The 19,355-nt window shown below is 47.1% G+C and overlaps 1 protein-coding gene across 1 annotated transcript in view; it reads right to left on the reverse strand.

Moving 5' to 3' along the window:
• Positions 1-2,209: 2,209 nt before the first annotated feature.
• SUSD5 (sushi domain containing 5) overlaps positions 2,210-19,355 on the reverse strand; it is a gene marked incomplete at both ends in the record, with an annotated part of 37,032 nt that continues 19,886 nt past the window's right edge. The window contains 2 exons of the mRNA XM_080715162.1: positions 2,210-3,498; positions 15,407-15,595. Of these exons, the coding sequence (XP_080571288.1) occupies positions 2,210-3,498; positions 15,407-15,595 (1,478 nt within the window). The remainder of the gene's footprint in view (positions 3,499-15,406; positions 15,596-19,355) is intronic.

Genomic DNA, 19,355 nt, shown 5'->3' on the forward strand with positions numbered 1-19,355 from the left:
TCTGGCAGCTTGAAACACTGCTTCCCGTGCAAATGGCGGTGCCTGGCTTCAGTGCAAGAGGGACCATGGGTGTTCATCTCCTGTCCCTCTGGACTTCACTGACCTTCAGGCTCACAGTTATTTATTTTTAGTACTGGGGATCAAACCCAGGGGCATTATATCTCTGAGCTACATCCCTAGCCCTTTTTATTTTTATTTTTTAAAAATTTGAAACAGGGTCTCACTAAGTTGCTAAGGCTGTTCTCAAACCTGTGATCCTTCTGTCTCAGCCACCACGTGGCGTGCCACCACGCCCTGACAAAGTTCACATTTTATGAAATAAATCCATGGGTCTTAAACGTGCACGCAGACCAGAGTCACCCGTGACTCCTGAACCTCAGAGAGCTAGGCCCAGCTCCTCAGGGTTTCTGTTTCCTGAATCCGGGGATGGGGCCAGAGGACTGGCATCCCCAACCGCTTTCCAAGAAACGCTGGTGCTTCGGGTCTGCGGACCAGCCTCTGAGAAGCGCCGTCCTAATCAATGCTTGCTGAGGCGCCGTAAGATTAGAGCCGATCGCTGTGGCTCACAGCTATAATTCCAGCACTCGGTAGGCTGAGACAGGAGGATCACAGGTTGGCAGCCAGCAACTTCGCGAGGCCCTTAACAACTTAGGGAGACCCTGTTTCGAAGTATAAAGTAAAATAGGGCTGGGGGTATGGCTGAGAGGTAGGACACCCCTCAGTTCAATCCGCAGTAGCACCTCTAACCCTCCCCAAGATGTTCTAGGAGCTATGAAGTGGGCCCCTCAGTAGCCAGATGGGCGCTCCCGTAAGTGTGGGACAGGTCAGCACAGATAACTCCATCTCCCTCTTGAATTCCTCTTCTTCTCCCTCAAGGAAGTTCTCATCGGGCATATCCTGGCCTCTGGCCTCCTGCAAATCATTTGTCTCTTAATTTTCTGGACCTGGGGTCCAGAAAAATGGTTATTCCTGAGAGAAGAAACTAAGGATGGAGTTGTGTGAGTCCTGGCAAAAAATTCCAAGATGTTCCTGGGCACAGACCGGTCAAGGACACCTGGAAGGAAGAGTCCTTACTGGTACAAAGCTCGCCTTGTCTTTAGAAAACCAGGGGCCGCCGCCCCAAAATGAGTGGACGGAGGCGGACGCCTGGCTCTTCACGCCTCACCCCGCCCCGCAGCAAAACGTCAGCCTTCAACTCTCTCCGTGCGTGCAACCTGGAACTTTCTGGCCCGCGTCCTGGTTCTCGGCTCATTTGCCCCCAGCCACATTACAACGTTAAGAGGAAACACCCCATTACTGTTCCCGGCCCACTCTTGGCCCTCGGACATCTGTGTCTTAAGTGACACTGGCTTCAAATTCTTGGTCTAGTGCTTATTTTTAATATGGAGTCAGTGATTTTCTTTCTAAATAAAAAAAGGAAGACAACGGTTTGATGAAGAAAGACATTTTCTTTCTGTGTGTGTGTGGTACTGGGGATTGAACCCAGAGGCATTCTACCTTCAAACTATATATCTCTACTTCTTTCTTTCTTTCCTTCCTTCCTTCCCTCCCTCCCTTCTTTCTTTCTTTCTTTCCTTTCTTTCTTTCTTTCATGGTACTGGAGATTGAACCCAGGGACATTCTACCTCCAATCAACACCCCCAGACCTATTTTTTATTCCTTATTTTGAAACAGGGTCTCACTAAATTACAGAGAGAGGCTCACTAAGTAGCCAAGGCTGGCCACAAACCTGCAAACCTGTGATCCTCCTGTCTCAGCCTCCCAAGTATTAGGATTATAAGCATGTGCCACCATACCCAGCTTCTGATTTTATTTCTTTTTTGGAACAGGGTCTCACTGGGTTGATGAAAATCTCACTACTTGCTGAGGTTGTCCTCGAACCCAAGATCCTCCTATCTCAGCCTCCCAAGTACTGAGATTACAGGCGTGTACCACCATGCCCAGCTTGCAAGAGGATGTTTGACCTCGTGTTGGAATTGGGGTCACAGGCCTGGGATTAGTGTAGTTAGTGCGATTTCAGGGCAGGTGGGTGAGGAGCCGTCGACATAGGATCCGATCCTGCCCTGCCTGAGATACTTCTCAGCCTACGGACCAAAGACCTGAGGGGACAAAGACAAGTCCTGTTGCACCTACGCGTCTGTGAATGATCGGTGTTTCTCTGTGACGTGTCACTGTTAATTTCCTCTGGGTGGCGCCCTTCCGACGGGGGCTAGACCTTCTCCATCTCGATGTGCTGGTGGTAGTGCCGCGCCTGCCGCTGGCCAACGTTCAGCTTGTACACGGAGCTCTTGTGCTGGCACCTGCGGTACCCCCACACGGCCCCCACGCTGGCCAGGAGCAGCAGCAGACACAAGACCGTGACAACGGTGGCGATCACAGGGCCTTTGCCGAGGTTGGGACACTCACCCCCCGGACAGGACTCTGAGGTTGGGAGCAGCTGCTCCTCGCCCACACCTGGCCCGGGGCCCTCTTGTCCCAAGAAGTCCTCAGACAGCAGGTACGGGAAGCTCTCCTGGCCCCCGGGAGTGCTGGTTTCCTTTGGAAGCCGGGTGGCCGCCATGCTGGTTGAGGGGGGATGGTTTGGCATCTGCTGGACAGCGGTCGTTGGTACAGTTTCCAGGGTGGTGCGGATGACTTGGTCGGGCCGGGTGGCCGCAGGGGACTTCTCGGTGGCAAATCTCCAAGGCACGGTTGACAGGGACTCGGTCAAGTCGCCAGCCTCATAGCGAGGACCGTCGGGCTCAGACACATTCATGGGTCTGAAAGCCAAAGTCTTCATGTCTAGCGCTTGGGATGGGAGACCTGACGTCCGGGCTGTGTCCTCACTGGGCGTGGTGGGGGTACTCCTGGGCCTCTGAGCCTCCATGAAGATGGGCTGCTCAGGGGTCACCGGGACACTTTCATCCAGCCCTACTGACCCGTCCCCCTTGTCCTCATCCCCCTCGTCCGCCTCCACCTTCCTCCAGGCCCCGTCGGTCACAGGGTACCCGTCTAACCAGGAGTCGTCGCTGCTGCTCACCACGGGGTCCCCCGCCCGGCTGTCGTTCCTGTCCACAAACGGCTCCGGGGGACTGTCGGTGCTGCCGTACGTCCCCCTGGCTTCTGGTTCCTTGGGGACCCATTTGGCCCCGCTGTGGTTGTCCCCAGCAGGAAACCGCTTTTTGGTATCATCGTCTGTCTCTTTCTCCAAGTCGGGTTTGTGGAAAGTCTCCGCAGGAAGCCAGAAGGAGTGCTTCTGTGGGATTCGGGATCCTGGCACGGCTGTGGGGATGCTGTGTCCCGTGCCCTGCGGGCCTGTGGTTGGCACAAAGCCCTCGTCCTGGGCCGTGTGGGCTCTCCCCGTGGAAGGGGAGAGTGGACGGTCTTGCTTTGGTTCATCCTTGGCGGTTTCTCCCTCATCTTCTGCCTCTGTCCGGGAATCTTCTGTGAGTTCTTTGAATGACACAGATCGGTCATCGGGGAAATTATCTTCATAGTCGATATGTGCCTCAGCATCCTCTGGAAAGAGAGAGGGAAAGAGCTCATGACGCCCCAAGACACACAGTCAGCGCGGAACACCAGCCAACGAGAAGCACGTGGACGGAAGAGAGTAATACTGACATCGCTCACGGGGATGCGACTGTGAGTCACAGACAACCCCAGGGGTCTGCCTGTAAGCCACCGCAATTAAGCTGGGTGTGGTGGCGTGCACCTGTAATCCCAGTATTGTGAGAGCAGCGGATCGCAGGTTTGAGGACAGCCTCAGCGAGTAGTGAGACTCTCACCAACCTAGTGAGACCCTGTTTCAAAACAAAAATAAAAATAGGGCTGTGGGTGTAGCTTGGAGGTAGAATGCCCCTGGGTTCAATCCCCAGCACTGCAGAAAATGAAAAATAAAAACCCATTGCAATTAATATGGGAGTTTATCAAGGACATGGGGGTCTATGTTAAATCTAAAACATCAATTAAGTCAGATGTGGTGGCACATGTTTATAATCCCAGTACTTGGGAAACTGTGATAGAAGGTTTTTGGTTTGAGCCTCAGCAACTTAGAGAGACTCTCATCGTTGTAGTAAGACCCTATTTCAAAAGTAAAGAAAAATGAAAAGGGCTAAGAATATAGATCGAAAGTAGAATACCCCTGGGTTCAATCCCTAGTACCAACTAAACAAACAAACAAAAACCACATCAATTCTATGTCAATTCTATATCAATTCTATGTCTATTACTAGCAATAAGCAAAAAAAAAACCCAAAAATTCAATGGATGCCATTTATAATAGTATAAAATAATCCAGTGCCTAAGTATAAACCTAAGAAAAAAGTTTGTAAGACCAATCGTTGGAGATGTAAGGCTCCTGGAACTCTGTGCATTGCTGGTGGAAGTGTATTTGTACAACCATCTTGAAAACTGGTTGTGTATTATCTATGAAATCGAGCATAAACATACCCTATAATCCAGCAATGTAGCACCTAAGTGTGTAAACACAATTCTAGAGGCATGCACGTACATGAGCAATAAAAGATTGTACAAGAATATTCTCGTGATAACCCCAAACCTGAATCCATGAAGAGGGTCACTGCCAGGTGCTGCAGCATACGCCTATGATCCTAGCTACTAGGGAGGCTAAAGCAGGAGGCTAGCAAGTTTGAGGCCAGCCTGGGTAGCTTAGTGAGATCCTTTTTTTCTTTAAAAAAAATTTTTTTGTAGTACTGGCAATGGAACCCAGGGGCATTCTACCTTAGAGCTTCACCCCCAGCCCTATTTTTATTTTTTATTTTGAAACAGGGTCTCACTGAGTTGCAAAGGGCCTCACTAAGTAGCTGAGGCTGTCTGCGAACCGCGATCCTCCTGTCTCAGCCTCCCGAATGCTGGGATTACAAGCGTGCGCCACCATGTCTAGCTGAGATACTTTCTCAAAATAAAAAATTAAAAGGGCTGGGGATGAGCTCAAGGGTAGACAGAGTACCACTGGAGCTCAATCCCCTACACTGAACAACAACCAGAGAAGGCTACCAAGAGAAGAATGAAATATGTCATAGCAAAGAAAAAGAATGATTACTGCTTTGTGGAACATGGATACGCCTCACAGACACAATATTGGGCAAAAGAAGCCGTGTGCGAGTGTGCACTGTAGGCTTCCGCTTGAAGTTCAAGCAGAGAATATAATTTATAGTTTTAGAAGTGTGGAGCCGGGCGTGGTGGCGCACACTTGTAATCCCCGCGCTTGGGAGGCGGAGACAGGAGGATCGTGCAGGTTCGAAGCCAGCCTCACTGCCTTAAGAGACCCTGTTTCCAAATAAAAATATAAAATAGGTCTGGGAGTGTAGAAGGGTTTCCAGGAACCCCAGGACCACCAAAAAAAAAAAGTGTGGAAAGTGGTTATTCTCCAGGAGGCATCGTGCTGGGGGGAATGTCCTTGGATCGCTGGTCACGTTCTGCGTTTTAACCTGGGTGACAATTTTACGATTGGATCTGTATCCGTTGATGTTTTGAAACAGTCCCTGTTTATGTTACCCTTAAATAGCAACTTAAATAAACAATCACAAGCATGCACCGTGTTCCAAGAAAAACTGGTGCAGAATTTGGCCACTGAATACCAGGTTTCGAGAAATCATTCAACCGATACCCAGGCAGCAAAGGCCATTCGCAGAGGAATATGGGAACGGAACCGGCTTTGCTTGGGTTTCTTCTCAGCAAGTCCAGTGGCAGGAGAGAAAAGAACAATGTCTTTGAGGGGCAAATGCAACACATCAACGTTGTGCTTTGAGCCAGGCATGGCGGCGGTGCATGTCTGTAAACCCAGAACTTGGGAGGCTGAGACAGGAAAATCACAGAAGTACAGCCTCAGCTTTTTTTTTTTTTTTTTTTTTTTTTTTTGCAGTACTGGGGATGGAACCCAGGGGCATTCGACCTCCGAGCTACACCCCAGCCCTATTTTTTATTCTTTATTTTGAAGCAGGGTCTCACTAAGTTGCAGAGGGCCTAAGTAGCTGAGGCTGTCCTTGAACCAAGGATTACAAGCGTGCGCCACCACACCCAGCTTTCATCTATATAATAATAATAATAATAAATAATTATTATTATTAAAATATTATTATTATTATTATTATTATTATTATTATTATTTTGTGGTACTGCTGGCAGATCCCAGGGGCTTTTCTACCTCCAGGCTATACTCCCAGGCCTATTTTATATTTTATTTGGAAACAGGGTCTCACTAAGTTGCTGAGAGCCTCACTAAGTAGCTGAGGCTGGCTTCGAACCTGCGCGATCCTCCTGTCTCAGCCTCCCAAGTGCAGCTATCACAAGTGTGCACCACCACATGCGACTCAGCCTCAGCAAATTTTGCAGGACTCTTGTCAACTTAACAAGGCCCTCAGCAACTTAGTGAGATCCTGTTTCTGTTCTTTTCTTTTTGTGATACCGGGGATGGAACCCAGAGATATTCTGCCTCTGAGCGACACTCCCCAGCCCTATTATTTATTTAATTATTTGTTTGTTTGTTTGTTTGTTTGTTTGTTTGTTTTGTGGTACTGGGGATGGAACCCAGAGGCTTTCTACCTCTGGGCTACACTCTCAGACCTATTTTATATTTTATTTGGAAACAGGGTCTCACTAAGTTGCTGAGGCTAGTTTTGAACCTGTGTGATCCTCCTGTCTCAGCCTCCCAAGTACTGGGATTACAAGCAAGTGCCACCACGCCCGGCTTTTTATTCTTTATTTTGAAACAGGGTCTCACAGAGTTGCAAAGGACCTCACTAAGTAGCTGAGGCTGACTTCGAACCACGATCCTTCTGCCTCAGCCTCCCGAATGCTGGGCTCATAAGCGTGAGCCACTACACCTGGTTTTGTTTTTAACTTTTTAAAAAAATCTATTTATTTTGTGATACTGGAGATTGAACCCAGGGATGTTCTACCTCCAAACTATACCCACAACCCTTTTTATCTTTTGTTTGAAACAGGGTCTGGCTAGGTTGCTGAGAGCCTCACTAAGTTGCTGAGGCTGTTCTTGAACCTGCGATCCTCTTGTCTTGGCATGACAAGTACTGGGATCAAAGGCATGGGCCACTACCCCAAATACCTTTTTTTTTTTTTTTTTTTTTGCAATACTGAGGCTGGAATCCAGGAGTATTCTATCTCTGAGCTACACCCCCAGCCCTATGTTTTATTCTTTATTTTAAAACAGGGTCTCAGCTGGGTGTGGTGGCGCACGCTTGTAATCCTTGCGCTTGGGAGGCGGAGACAGTAGGATTGCGCTGGTTCGAAGACAGCCTCTCTGGCTTAAGAGACCCTGTTTCCAAATTATAAAATAGGTCTGGGAGTGTAGCCCAGTGGTAGAAGGGCTTCCAGGAACCCCAGTACCACCAAAAAAAAAAAAAAAAAAAAAAAAAGTGAAACAGGGTCTCTTTCAGTTGCAAAGGGCTTCACTAAGTAGCTGAGGCTGTCTGCGAACCACGATCCTCTTGTCTCAGCCTCCCAAATGCTGGGATTACAAGTGCGCGCCACCACGCCCAGCTCCCAAATTTTTTTTCTTAAAGTAAGTTTTAGCCGAGCATAATGGCAGATGTTTGTAATCCCAGTACTTAGGATGCTGAGACAGGAAGATCGCAGTTCGTGGCCAGCCTCAGCAACTTAGTGAGGCCCTGTTTCAAAATAAAAAAATATCGAGGCCCTCTGCAACTCAGTGAGACCTTGTTTCAAAATAAAAAATTAAAAAATTGAAACCATGCATGGTGGCGCACGCTTATAACCCCAGTACTTGGGAGGCTGAGACAGGAGGATCACACAGGTTCTAAGCCAGCCTCAGCTACTTAGTGAGGCCTCTACAACTGAATGAGACCCTGTTTCAAAACTAGGAATAAAAAATAGTGCTGGGGGCATAGCTCAGAGGTAGAATGCTCCTGAGTTGCATTCCCGGTACCAAAAAAATAAAAGTAAATTTTTCTGTGTATATGTAAAGCATACAACATGATATACATAGAGATAGTCAAAAGTTTACTTGGTAAAGCAAATTAACATTTTCAACCCCTTACATAGTTACCCATTTTTCTGTTGTTTTGCAGCGAGAGCAGCTACAATTTATTTACTTTGCGTGAATATAGGATATAATCATATTACTTCGAGTTACCAGGACAGAATCTGTAGCCTTGGGTGCAGGGCGGTGTGCCCCTGCTACCAGGGAGGCTGAGGCAGGAAGGGCCCAGGAGCCAGGAGTTTGAGGCCAGCCTGGTCAACATAGTGTGTGCCTCTGTCTCAAAACAAACCAAGAAGCAAATTAAAATCTCTAGACCCATCAGCCTAGATGTCTGCCATTTTGTGTCCTCTGACCTACTTTCTCACCTGCCTTCCACTTCTCACAGGCCCCGTTTTGCTCTCTGTCTGCAGTTCTTACTGGCGTGCGGCAGGATCGGGGGTTAAGCCAGAGTTCGGAACCCGGGGGTCCCCCTACTGCTTCCTCTTGCCATCTTTTCTCTGCTGTTGCATTTCGGGAAGCCCATATATATCTTCTTTTTTTCCCCCTGTTTGTGGCTACCTGGCTTTTAAAAATAGTAATTTTATTTATTTTTTTTATTTTTATTTATTTATTTTTCTGGTACTGGGGATGGAACCCAGGGACATTCGACCTTCCATATACACCCTCAGCCCTACTTTTTAGTGTTTATTTAGAAACAGGGTCTCACTGAGTTATCAAGGGCCTCCACTAAGTAGCTGAGGCTGGCCGCAAACCCAGTCCTCCTGTCTCGGCCTCCCAAGCGCCGGGGTTACAAGCGTGCACCACCACGCCCGGCTGGCCATCTCTTCTCTGTTGTTGCGTTTCGGGAAGCCCACACATACCTTCTTTTTTCCTCTGGTTTTGGCTAGCCGGCTTTTAAAAATAGTAATTTTAAAAAAGACAACCAGACATGCCAGAAATAACCAGTGGTTCAATGAAGCTCTGAACAAATATGGTAATATTGACAAGGAAATTCTAAATTCAGGTTTAGGCTCATGTTTGGTTCTATGAAGAAAATGAAGTTCCAAAAGAAGGAGCAAAATAGAAACTAAGGTTAATTTAAGAAAATAAAGGAAGACTTTCAGAATGGAGGAGCAGGCCTCTAGTACCTGGGAGGCTGAGACAGGAGGAGCGCAGGTTCAAGGCCAGCCTCAGCTACTTAGCCTGACTTTCAGCAGGCTAGCAGGACCCTGTTATAAAATAAAATAAAATATTAAAGAAGGGATGAGGGTGTAGCTCAGAGGTAGAATGCCCATGGGTTTAATTCCTAGCACCAAAAAAAGAAAAAAGTAAATAAAAAGAAAAGAAAAGAAACGAGAGGGCGGAGGAACTCACTGAGAGGACACCTCGCTTGAAAGCGAGCGGCTCCAAGCCTTGCTGTCCTGGGAGTTTTGAGGTCCCCAGAGGAAGCACGCCCATGACACTGGCATGAGACCTGTCAAGTTTAAACCCCACTATGTGTGGAATCCCAGGACTCGGGAGGCTGAGATAGGAGGATCGCAGGATCGCGGCCAACCTCAGCTACGGAGTGAGCCCTCCGTAACTTACTGAGACCCTGTTTTGAAATAAAAGAAATAGCCGGGCGTGGTGGCGCACGCTTGTAATCCCCGCGCTTGGGAGGCTGAGACGGGAGGATCGCGCAGGTTCGAAGCCAGCCTTAGCTGGCTTAAGAGACCCTGTTTCCAAATAAAATATAAAATAGGTCTGGGAGTGTAGCCCGGAGGTAGAAGGCCCCTGGGTTCTATCCCCAGTACCACCAAAAATAATAATAATAATAATAATAATAATAATAATAATAATAATAATAAAAGAAATAAAATAAAAGAAATAAAACCAAGCTGGTAGTGTAGCTTCAAGGTAGAATTCCCCTGGGTTTAACCTTCAGTACCAAAAAAGAAAGAAAGGAAGAAGAAAGGAAGAAAGAAAGAAAGAAAGAAAGAAAAGGAGGAGGAGGAGGAGGAGAAGGAAGAGAAAAAGAAGGAAGGGAGGGAGGGAAGGAGGACACCGGAGGCTGGGGATGGTGCAAATGCCCTGTGCCTTGGTTGTGGAGGTGATTTTGTGGGTGTGTACACTTGTGATAGCTCAGATCATTTTATGCCTTAGAGGATATAGGTTAGCGTATAAAATGGAACTTTAAGCAAAGGTTTGAAGACAACAACAACATTAAGAACAGTTCCCAGGAGAGAAGCTCTTGCTCCCGCAACATGGAACCAGCACTTGTTGGTACTTGAAGTTGAGGGCATTCTACCGCTCAGCTACAGCCCCAGCCCCATTTTATTTTATTTTATTTTGAAGCAGGATCTCACTAATTGCTGAGGCTGGCCCACAAACCAGTAACCCTCCTGTTTAGTCTCCTAGTACTGGGATTACATGTAATGCTATTTATTATTATTATTCTGTGGATAGAATCCAGGGGCATTCTACCTCTGAGCTACATCACCAGCCCTACTTCTTGTTTATTATTATTATTATTATTATTATTACTATTACTATTACCAGCCCTACTTCTTGTTTATTATTATTATTATTATTATTATTATTATTATTACTAGCCCTACTTCTTGTATTATTATTATTATTACTTTTACTATTATCATTATTGGAATTGAATCTGGGGGTACTCTATTACTGAACAACATCCTAGCCCATTTATTTATTTATTTATCTATACTTTTCATTTTTTTGTGGTACTGGGGGTAGGACCCCGGGGCATTCTACCTCCGAGCTACACCCCAAGCCCTATTTTTTTATTCTTTATTTTGAAACAGGATCTCACTAAGTTGCGGAGAGTCTTACTAAGTTGCTGAGGCTGGCCGCGAACCTGCGATCCTCTGGTCTCAGCCTCTCAAGTGCTGGGATTCCAAGAGTGCATCAGCACGCCCGGCTCTAGCGGACTTTTGTGGGTGGCACACACTTTTGCAAAAAGTAAGTTTGTCTTGCTGAGCCCCCGCTGAATTTGTTTCTACGGTCGGTCCACATTTCCCACACAAGGTTAGAGGTCTCCTCCTCTTCCTCCTCCTTCCTCTTCTTTTGCCCACGGCTCACACCAGCTAGGGAAGCACTCTACCACCGCGCTCCGTCCCAGCCCGGCTGGCTGTCTTCTACTCGCCTGGCCAGCCCTGTTCGCTCCCACTCCAACCACAAAGACAGGATACCTGGCCTCACCCGGGGCCAGGGTGGAGGACACAGCCCCCGGTACTGCAGAGAGGAGAGAGCGAGGGGCGGTGGGTGAGGCCTGGAAGCAGGGCGAGCAGACCTGGGGAACCAGGAAGGCGCCTTAGGTCGTGTGGCCAGGGACAGAGCCGGTTCTTAGGGTCCTAGTGGCCAAGGAGAAAACACAGGTTTGAGGAGGGACATGGGATGTGCCACTGGATTAGAAGGAAACCGGATCTAGCATGAAAGTCTGCGTTCTATAAACTTACGGCACAAAGTACCAGGGCTTTTCTGTAATGAGGGCAGCCCTCGGCGATTTTAGCTAGATACTGAATACATCGAGAAGTATGCCAGGCATTTCCTGCTGCCAAGCTGGGCGTGGAAACCGAGAAGAAGTGTGGCTATGGATGGGAGGATGGAAGACTAAATGGCCCGACCAGACCAGGATTCTAGAAGCCAGAGAAATACCAAGAGGGGAGAAAATGGCAGGCAAAATAAGTCCTCATGCAAGGTGCAGTGGTGCACACCTGTAATCCCAGTACTTGGGAGGCTGAGATGGGAGGATCGTGGGTTTGAGACTAGCCTCAGCAATTTAGGGAGACTTTGGTACCCTAGTGAGACCTTGTTTTGGAATTTAAAAAAAAAAAAAAAAAGGGTTGAGAGTGTAGCTCAGAGGAGGTAAAATGCCCCTGGGTTCAGTCTCTTGTCTCTCACACACACACACACCTTCACCAAATAAGATTAATGGTTAAAGGTATAGGAACCCCGCAGAGTAACTCTATGTGTCAACAATACTGGTTTTCTCCTAAGAGCAGGTTAGGGTTCAGGAAGGGCAGGAAAATTGTTCAGTCTCCCCTCCTCTTCCACTTCTTTCCATCATCATTCAAAGAAGCTCAAGTCTCTTAAAAATAAATCAACAAAAGTAAGCCAGGAAGGCGGCACACGTCTGCAATCCCAGTACTTGGGAGGCGGAGACAGGAGGATCGCGCAGGTTCGAAGCCAGCCACGTGCGCTGGCTTAGGAGACCCTGTTTCCAAATAGAAAAAATGTAAGAATGGGTCTGGGAGTGTAGCCCGGAGGTAGAAGGGCTTCCAGGAACCCCAGTACCACCAAAAAAAAAAAAAAAAAAAAAAAAAATATATATATATATATATATATATATATATATATATATAAAGTATAAAATAGGTCTGGGGGTGTAGCCCTGAGATAGAAGGGTTTTCAGGAACCCCAGTACCACCAAAAGTAAATAAATAGATAAATAAATGGATAATAAATAAATAAAATACAATATCACCAGCACCACCACCTCCAAGGCCATTACAAACATACAGCCTTTCTTTTTCCCCTCCCTTGTCTGGTTCAGCAATGGAAACAAGACATATCCTCCAGTCAGGTACTAAGAAAAGGTAAAGCAAATATCCCGGCGTGGTCGCCCCATCTCTAATCTCAAGGTACTCCAAAGGCTGAGGTAGGGCGATCACAATTTTGAGGCCAGTCTGGCCAACTTAGCCAGACTCTGTCTGAAAATAAAAAATAAAAGGGAAGCCAGGCATGGTGGCGCACGCTTGTAATCCCAGTACTGGGGAGGCTGAGACAGGAGGATCGCCGGTTCAAGGCCAGGCTCAGCTACTTAGGCTTTCTGCAGTTTAGTGAGTCCCTGTTTCAAAATAAAGAATAAAAAAATAGGGCTAGAGGTATAGCTCGGAGGTAGAATGCCTTGGGTTCAATCCCTAGTACCGCAAAGAAAGAAAGAGAGAAAGAAAGAAAGAAAGAAAGGAAGAAAGAAAGAAAGAAAGTCTAAGTTGCTAAAGCTGGCCTCGAACCTGCGATTCTCCTGTCTTAGCCTCCCAAGTTCTGGGATTCCAAGTGTGTGCTACCACACGTAGCTTCTTCAAATTCAAGCAGTTCCCTAAACAAAAATATATAAATAAATAAATAAATAAAATATAAATAAATTGATGCTCACTGAAAAAAATAAATTTGTAAAATACTTGGTGAAGACACTCCTATAGCACTCACATAGAGACCTCTTATAATGACGCAGATACTTCAAGTGTTCCATCTCCAGGGTAATGAGCGCTGGGCTGGGCTGTGCAGCCAGCCAAGTGGAGAAGCCAGAATTCCTGCCCAGCAGCTAAAAGTGCTAAGAACTCTGCACCACAGTGAGAAAATAAACACCCGTTAGAGCGCACAGACCTCCATTTAGTTCTCACTCCGCTGGGACCAGTCCGCAACCACGTGGCTGCCGGGTGTGGCTCCTGGGCTGGTGTGACCTGGAAGCCTCCATGGAGGACCCCGGGTGGGCCCGGTGCTGGAGGATGGCTCACGACCTGCCCCAGCCCGTGACTCTCTGTTACCAGTATGCAAGAAGGCAAGTAGAGGCCAGGCGTGGTGGCGCACGCTGTAATCCCAGCACTCGGGAGGCTGAGGCAGGAGGATCGAGGTTCGCGGACAGCCTCAGCTACTTAGTGAGGCCCTCAGCTACTCAGTGAGACCCGGTTTCAAAATAAAGAATAAGAAATAGGTCTGGGGGTGTAGCTTGGAGGTAGAATGCAGCTGGGTTCCTTCCCCACTAGGGGTGGGGGAGAAGGCAAGTAGATACACTACTATTGTGCCTAGGAGATTTTTGTAACAAAGCTGACAAGGAGAATTTTATGTCCATTTACTTTGTTTTTAAATTGTGTTTATATTTGGAATTGATTTTTGTTTTTATGGTGCTTCATTTTTAGTGCATTTTACTAAAGTATTTTATCGACGACTAGAAAAAATTGTAACGCTCAGTTGTAATACATAGAGTTTAAAAGTCTTCAGACAGATGTGGGTGTGGTGACGCATGCCTGCAATCTCAGGACTCAGGAGGCTGAGACAGGAGGCTCTCAACTTAGTGAAGCCTTATTTCAAAAATAAAAAATAAGTGGCTGAGGGAATAGTTCAGAGCTAAATCGCCCCTAGGTCCAACCACCAGTACAAAAACAAAACAATCCAACTAAACCAGCCACTAAAGAACAACAGGGATAAAGTGGAATAAATAATAATAACAACAAGAACTATCACTAAAAGATACTCCAATTATGATGTGAGGCTGTCGTGCACCACTAAAAGCACTTAAAAAAGAGACTCCAAGAATAAGGAGGAATAAGTGCTGGGTGGGAAGAAATAGTTGTAGCACATTAGTTATGAACATTTTATATAAAAACCTTCTATTGTAGATAGAAAATAAATTCAGATCAATTAGAAAAAATGGGCAAAAGAGAGACATTTTACATGAAGTTGTTTGTTTGTTTGTTTTGGTACTAGATATCAAACCCAGGAGCACTCTGCCTCTGAGTTATACTTCCAGCTCTCTTAATTTTTTTTGTTTTGAAACAGATCTAGCTAAGTTGCTGAGGGTCTCAGGTAGATGCTAAAGCTTCCCTCAAACCTATGATCCTCCTATCTCAGGCTCCCAAGAACTAGGATTGCAGGCATGCACCACCACGCCTGGCTGATATCTCCTACAGCGATCCACCGTGTAGCTCTTGGGGTCCCCACGAGGCTCATGCCCAGACACAAGAATTGTGCACCAGGGAGGTCCAGCAGTGAGCTTCTTTTGTGTATTAATTCCACTCCTCCCAGTGCACTTTACTCCTCGAGGGTCACTTTTGTCAAAAGTGGTGTTACTTGGGATGCCAGTTATGGTTTGAATCTGGAATGTCCCCCAAAGTCTCATGTGTTCAGGGGTGGGGCTTTTGTGAGGGGACTGGAATGGGAAGGCTTTTTACATCCTCAGTCCACTGATGGCTGAATGGGCTACTGGGAGGTGAAGCCTACTTGGAGGAGCAGGCTTTATCTACTCTTCGGCCCCTTCCTCCCTCTCCCCCCCTCTTTCCTTGGCTGCCATGAGCGGAGCATCTCTCCTCCACCACGGCCTTCTGCCATGATATTCTACCTCGCCTCAGGTCCAGAGCAATGGAGCCAGCCCACCCTGGACGGAACCTCTGAAACCTAAGCCCCACTAAACATTTCTTCCTCTAAGTTGTGTACATCAGGTATTTAGTCACAGCGATGAAAAGCTGATTAACACAGTACTACCTTGACTGGTTTTTCAGGGACATAAGAAAGTGAACTCACAGTCAGTTTATCCTTAGAGATGAAGAGAGGGCTGATACACTACCCTGAAATGCTGCGGGGCCTCCCAGGCAGAGATGTTGCCATACTGAGAACTCTGAATGGTCTGGAAGCCTATGAAAGGCACCTTGGTGGAGAAGGGCCGTGGAGGGGCCTGGCCCTGCTTACCTTTCCCGCAGGCCTGCACCAGGCCATACCACTCCCCGCAGCTGTTACACAGCAGGGTGAAGGCGGTGTCCCGATGGCCGGCCCCCGGCCCTGGGGCGCACACGTACAGCAATTCGTCCCCCATCTCCAAGCCGGTGCGGCCCTGCAGGACGGTGTGAGGGAATGAAGGCGGGTCTCCACATGGCTTCTCTGTGGAAAAGAAATCAGTCAGCTTTCTCAGACTGGGTGGAACTTTTCCAGCCTGGTAATGCAAGGTTAAAACAAAAAAAGCGTCCATTCTGAAATCAGGCATGGTGGTGCGGGTCTGTAATCCTAGTACTTGGGCGGTTGAGACAGGAGGATCACAGGTTCAAGGCCCAGCCTCAGAAACTTAGTGACCCCTTCAGCATCTTTGTAAGATAATGTTTCCAAATTAAAAAGAAGCCGGGCATGGTGGTGCACGCTTGTAATCCCAGTATTTGGAAGGCTGAGGCAGGAAGATCATGGTTTGCAGCCAGCCTCGGCTACTTAGTGAGACCCTGTTTCAAGATAAAGAATAAAATATCAGGCTAAGCCGGGCGTGGTGGCGCACGCTTGTAATCCCTGCGCTTGGGAGGCTGAGACAGGAGGATCGCGCAGGTTCGAAGCCAGCCTCAGCTACTTAGTGAGGCTCTCAGCAACTTAGTGAGACCCTGTTTCCAAGTAAAATATAAAATAGGTCTGGGAGTATAGCCCGGAGGTAGAAAAGCCCCTGGGTTCCACCCCCAGTACCACCAAAAAAAAAAAAAAAATGAGGCTAGGAGTGTAGCTTGCAGGTAGAATGGAGGTAGAATGCCCCCTGGTTTCAATCTCCAGCACTACACACACACACAAATAGGGCTGGGCGTGTAGCTCAGAGGTAGATGTCCCTGGGTTCATTCCACTAGGGGACACACACAAACACCCCCCCCACACACTCCCCTCAAACCCAGCCCTGTGGTTACCAGCTGTACCCTGAATGGGGATCACAAGGTCTGTTTCTTGTTCACCCCATGGGCCCAGGGCTTGGCAGAATCCTGCAGCAGGAAGTGCTACATCTTTGTACTTCAAAAGCACCAGGTGAAGCCACCTTCTGAGGTCTCTGAGAGAAGGACCCAGGGCCGCCGCCTCGCAGGGTTCCTCTCTGCCTTATTTACGTCCGTGATTAGGCAAAGCTGTCAAACGCTAAAATGTCGCAGGTGATAGGGAAGGAACAGGTCCCCTCCCTCAGCCTCAAGGCCAATAGTGACATGACTGCCAGGATGACTATACAAAAGGAAAAATATGCCAGGCGTGGTGGCGCACACTTGTCATCCCCGCGCTTGGGAGGCAGAGACAGGAGGATCGCGCAGGTTCGAAGCCAGCTGCGCGCGCTGGCTTAGGAGACCCTGTTTCCAAATAAAAAAATGTAAAAATAGGTCTGGGAGTGTAGCCCCGAGGTAGAAGGGCTTCCAGGAACCCCAGTACCACCAAAAAAAAAAAAAAAAAGGAAAAACTGTGATTACATCCTGGGTATGACTGAGCCATACATGTATTTATTTTGTTTATTTATTTTTTGTGGTACTGGGGATTGAACCCAGGGGGATTGTACTTCCAAGCTACACCCTCAGCCCTATTTTATTTTTTTGTTTTGAAACAGGGTCTCACTAAGTTGTTAAGAGCCTCACTAAATTGCCGAGGCTGGCCGCGAACCTGTGATCTGCTTGTCTCAGTCTCCCAAGTACTGGGATTACAAGCGTGCTCCACCACGCCCAGCGTGTAATACATGTTTTTAAATTGTTAGTTAATATTCTTTTGTTGGTGAAGTTGTTTTCCCTCTCTCTCTCTCTCTCTCCCTCTCTCTTTCTCTCTCTCTCACTGTGAATTAAATCCAGGGATATTCTACCTCCTCATAAACTATTGTTTTTAAGATTTAAAGTTTATTAGAGAGATAGAAATACAGAAAATAGAAATACAGCCCCATGCCAAAATGGCACGGGGGGGGGGTGACCCGAAATGAATACACCCTCATAAACTAGTTTTTAGAAAAGTTTTAAGTTTGCAGCAAAGTTGAAAGCAAAGAGATGCCATATACCCCCTCCCCTCCCCATAGGTCTCCCCAAACTCCCCATCCCCTACCCCACGGGGATGTCACTCACAACTGATGACTCTACACACACCTCATCACCAGTGTCCACAGCTCACCTCACAGGGGGCTCTTTATTTATTTACTTACTTACTTACTTATTTTTATTTTTGTGAAACTGGATATGGAACCCAGGGGCATTGTACCTCTGAGCTACACCTCCAGCCCTATTTTTAGTCTTTTTTTTTTTTTTTTTTTTTTTTTTTTTTTTTTACTTTTTGAAACAAGGTCTCACTGAGTTGCGGAGGGCCTCACTAAGTAGCTGAAGTTGTTCGTGAACCGCGATCCTCCGGTCTCTGCCTCCCAAATGCTGGGATTGCAGGCGTGTGGGATCACGCCTGGCTTCAGGGGGCTCTTTCAGTGTGTGTGATATTGGGATTGAAGCCAGGGGCTTTCTACCTCCATTCAGAGGCCCTATATTTTTTTATTCTTTATTTTTATTTTTTATTTTTGGTACTAGGAGTAGAACCCAGGGGCTTTTCTACCTCTGGGCTATCCTCCCAAACATATTTTATGCTTTATTTGGAAATGAGGTCTCACTAAGTTGCTGAGAGCCTCACTAAGTAGTTGAGGCTGGCTTCAAAACTATGTGATCCTCCTGTCTCAGCCTCCCAAGCGCGGGGATTACAAGTGTGCGCCACCACGCCCGGCTATTCTTTATATTTGAAACAGGGTCTCACTAAGTTGCAGAGGGCCTCACTAAGTAGCTGAGGCTAACCTGAGATCCTCCTATCTCAGCCTCCCAAGTACTGGGATTCCAGGCGTGTACCATCATGCCCAGCTGGAAACAAATTTTAATTCAGATTTCTTCTTCTAATTTTACATGCTACTTTCCTTTAGTTCTTATGCAGTCAAAAAGTACCCAGGAAGCACAGAACTTAAAAGGAGAAATGCTGAGAATAGATGAAAATAGAAAAGAGAAAATACAACTTGTGCTTTAAGCCGCCCTGAGTACTCTGACAGCCTGTCGGTTTGGCGGAACTTTCTCAGAGACGCTCATTCTTATGCACGTTAACACAAGAGAGATTTTCGCATTAAAAAATGTGGAATATATATGTATATATTCATATATAAAAATATGTGGGCTATACATCACACACACACACACACACACACACACACACACACACACACACACACACCAGGAATATAGGACAGAATGACTTCTTTATTTTGTCCCAAGCCACCTTGATTATATTTCACTTATGTAATCAGCAGGAACAAAAGCCACGCAGAAGCCGCCACAAGCCAGGCGTGGTGGCCCATGCCTGTCATCCCAGTACTTGGGAGGCTGAGACAGGAGGATCGCAGGTTCAAAGCTAGTCTTGGCAACTTAGCGGGGCTCTCATCAACCTAGGGAGACCCTGTTTCAAAAATTAAAAAAAAGAAATAGAAGCTGGGCTTGGTGGCGCAGGCTTGTAATTCCAGCATTTGGGAGGCTGAGACAGGAGGAGTGCGTTTCGTGGCCAGCCTCAGCTACTTAGTGAGGGCCTTTGCAACTCAGTGAGACCCTGTTTCAAAATAAAGAATAAAAGCCGGGTGTGGTGGTACACGCTTGTAATCCCAGCATTCGGGAGGCTGAGACCAGAGGATCGCAGTTCACGGACAGCCTGAGCTACTTAGTGAGGCCCTCTGCAACTCAGTGAGACCCAGTTTCAAAATAAAGAATAAAAAATAGGGCAGGGGGTGTTGCTTGGAGATCGAATGCCCCTGGGTTCCATCCCTAGACCCGCAAAAAAAAAAAAAAAAGAAGAAAAAATTAGAAAAAAAAAAAAAAGAATATAAAGTAGGGCTGGGGGTATAGTTAGAAGGTAGAATGTGCCTGGG

Source organism: Muscardinus avellanarius, assembly GCF_963383645.1.
Source record: "Muscardinus avellanarius genome assembly, chromosome: 18".
Lineage (NCBI taxonomy): Eukaryota > Metazoa > Chordata > Mammalia > Rodentia > Gliridae > Muscardinus > Muscardinus avellanarius.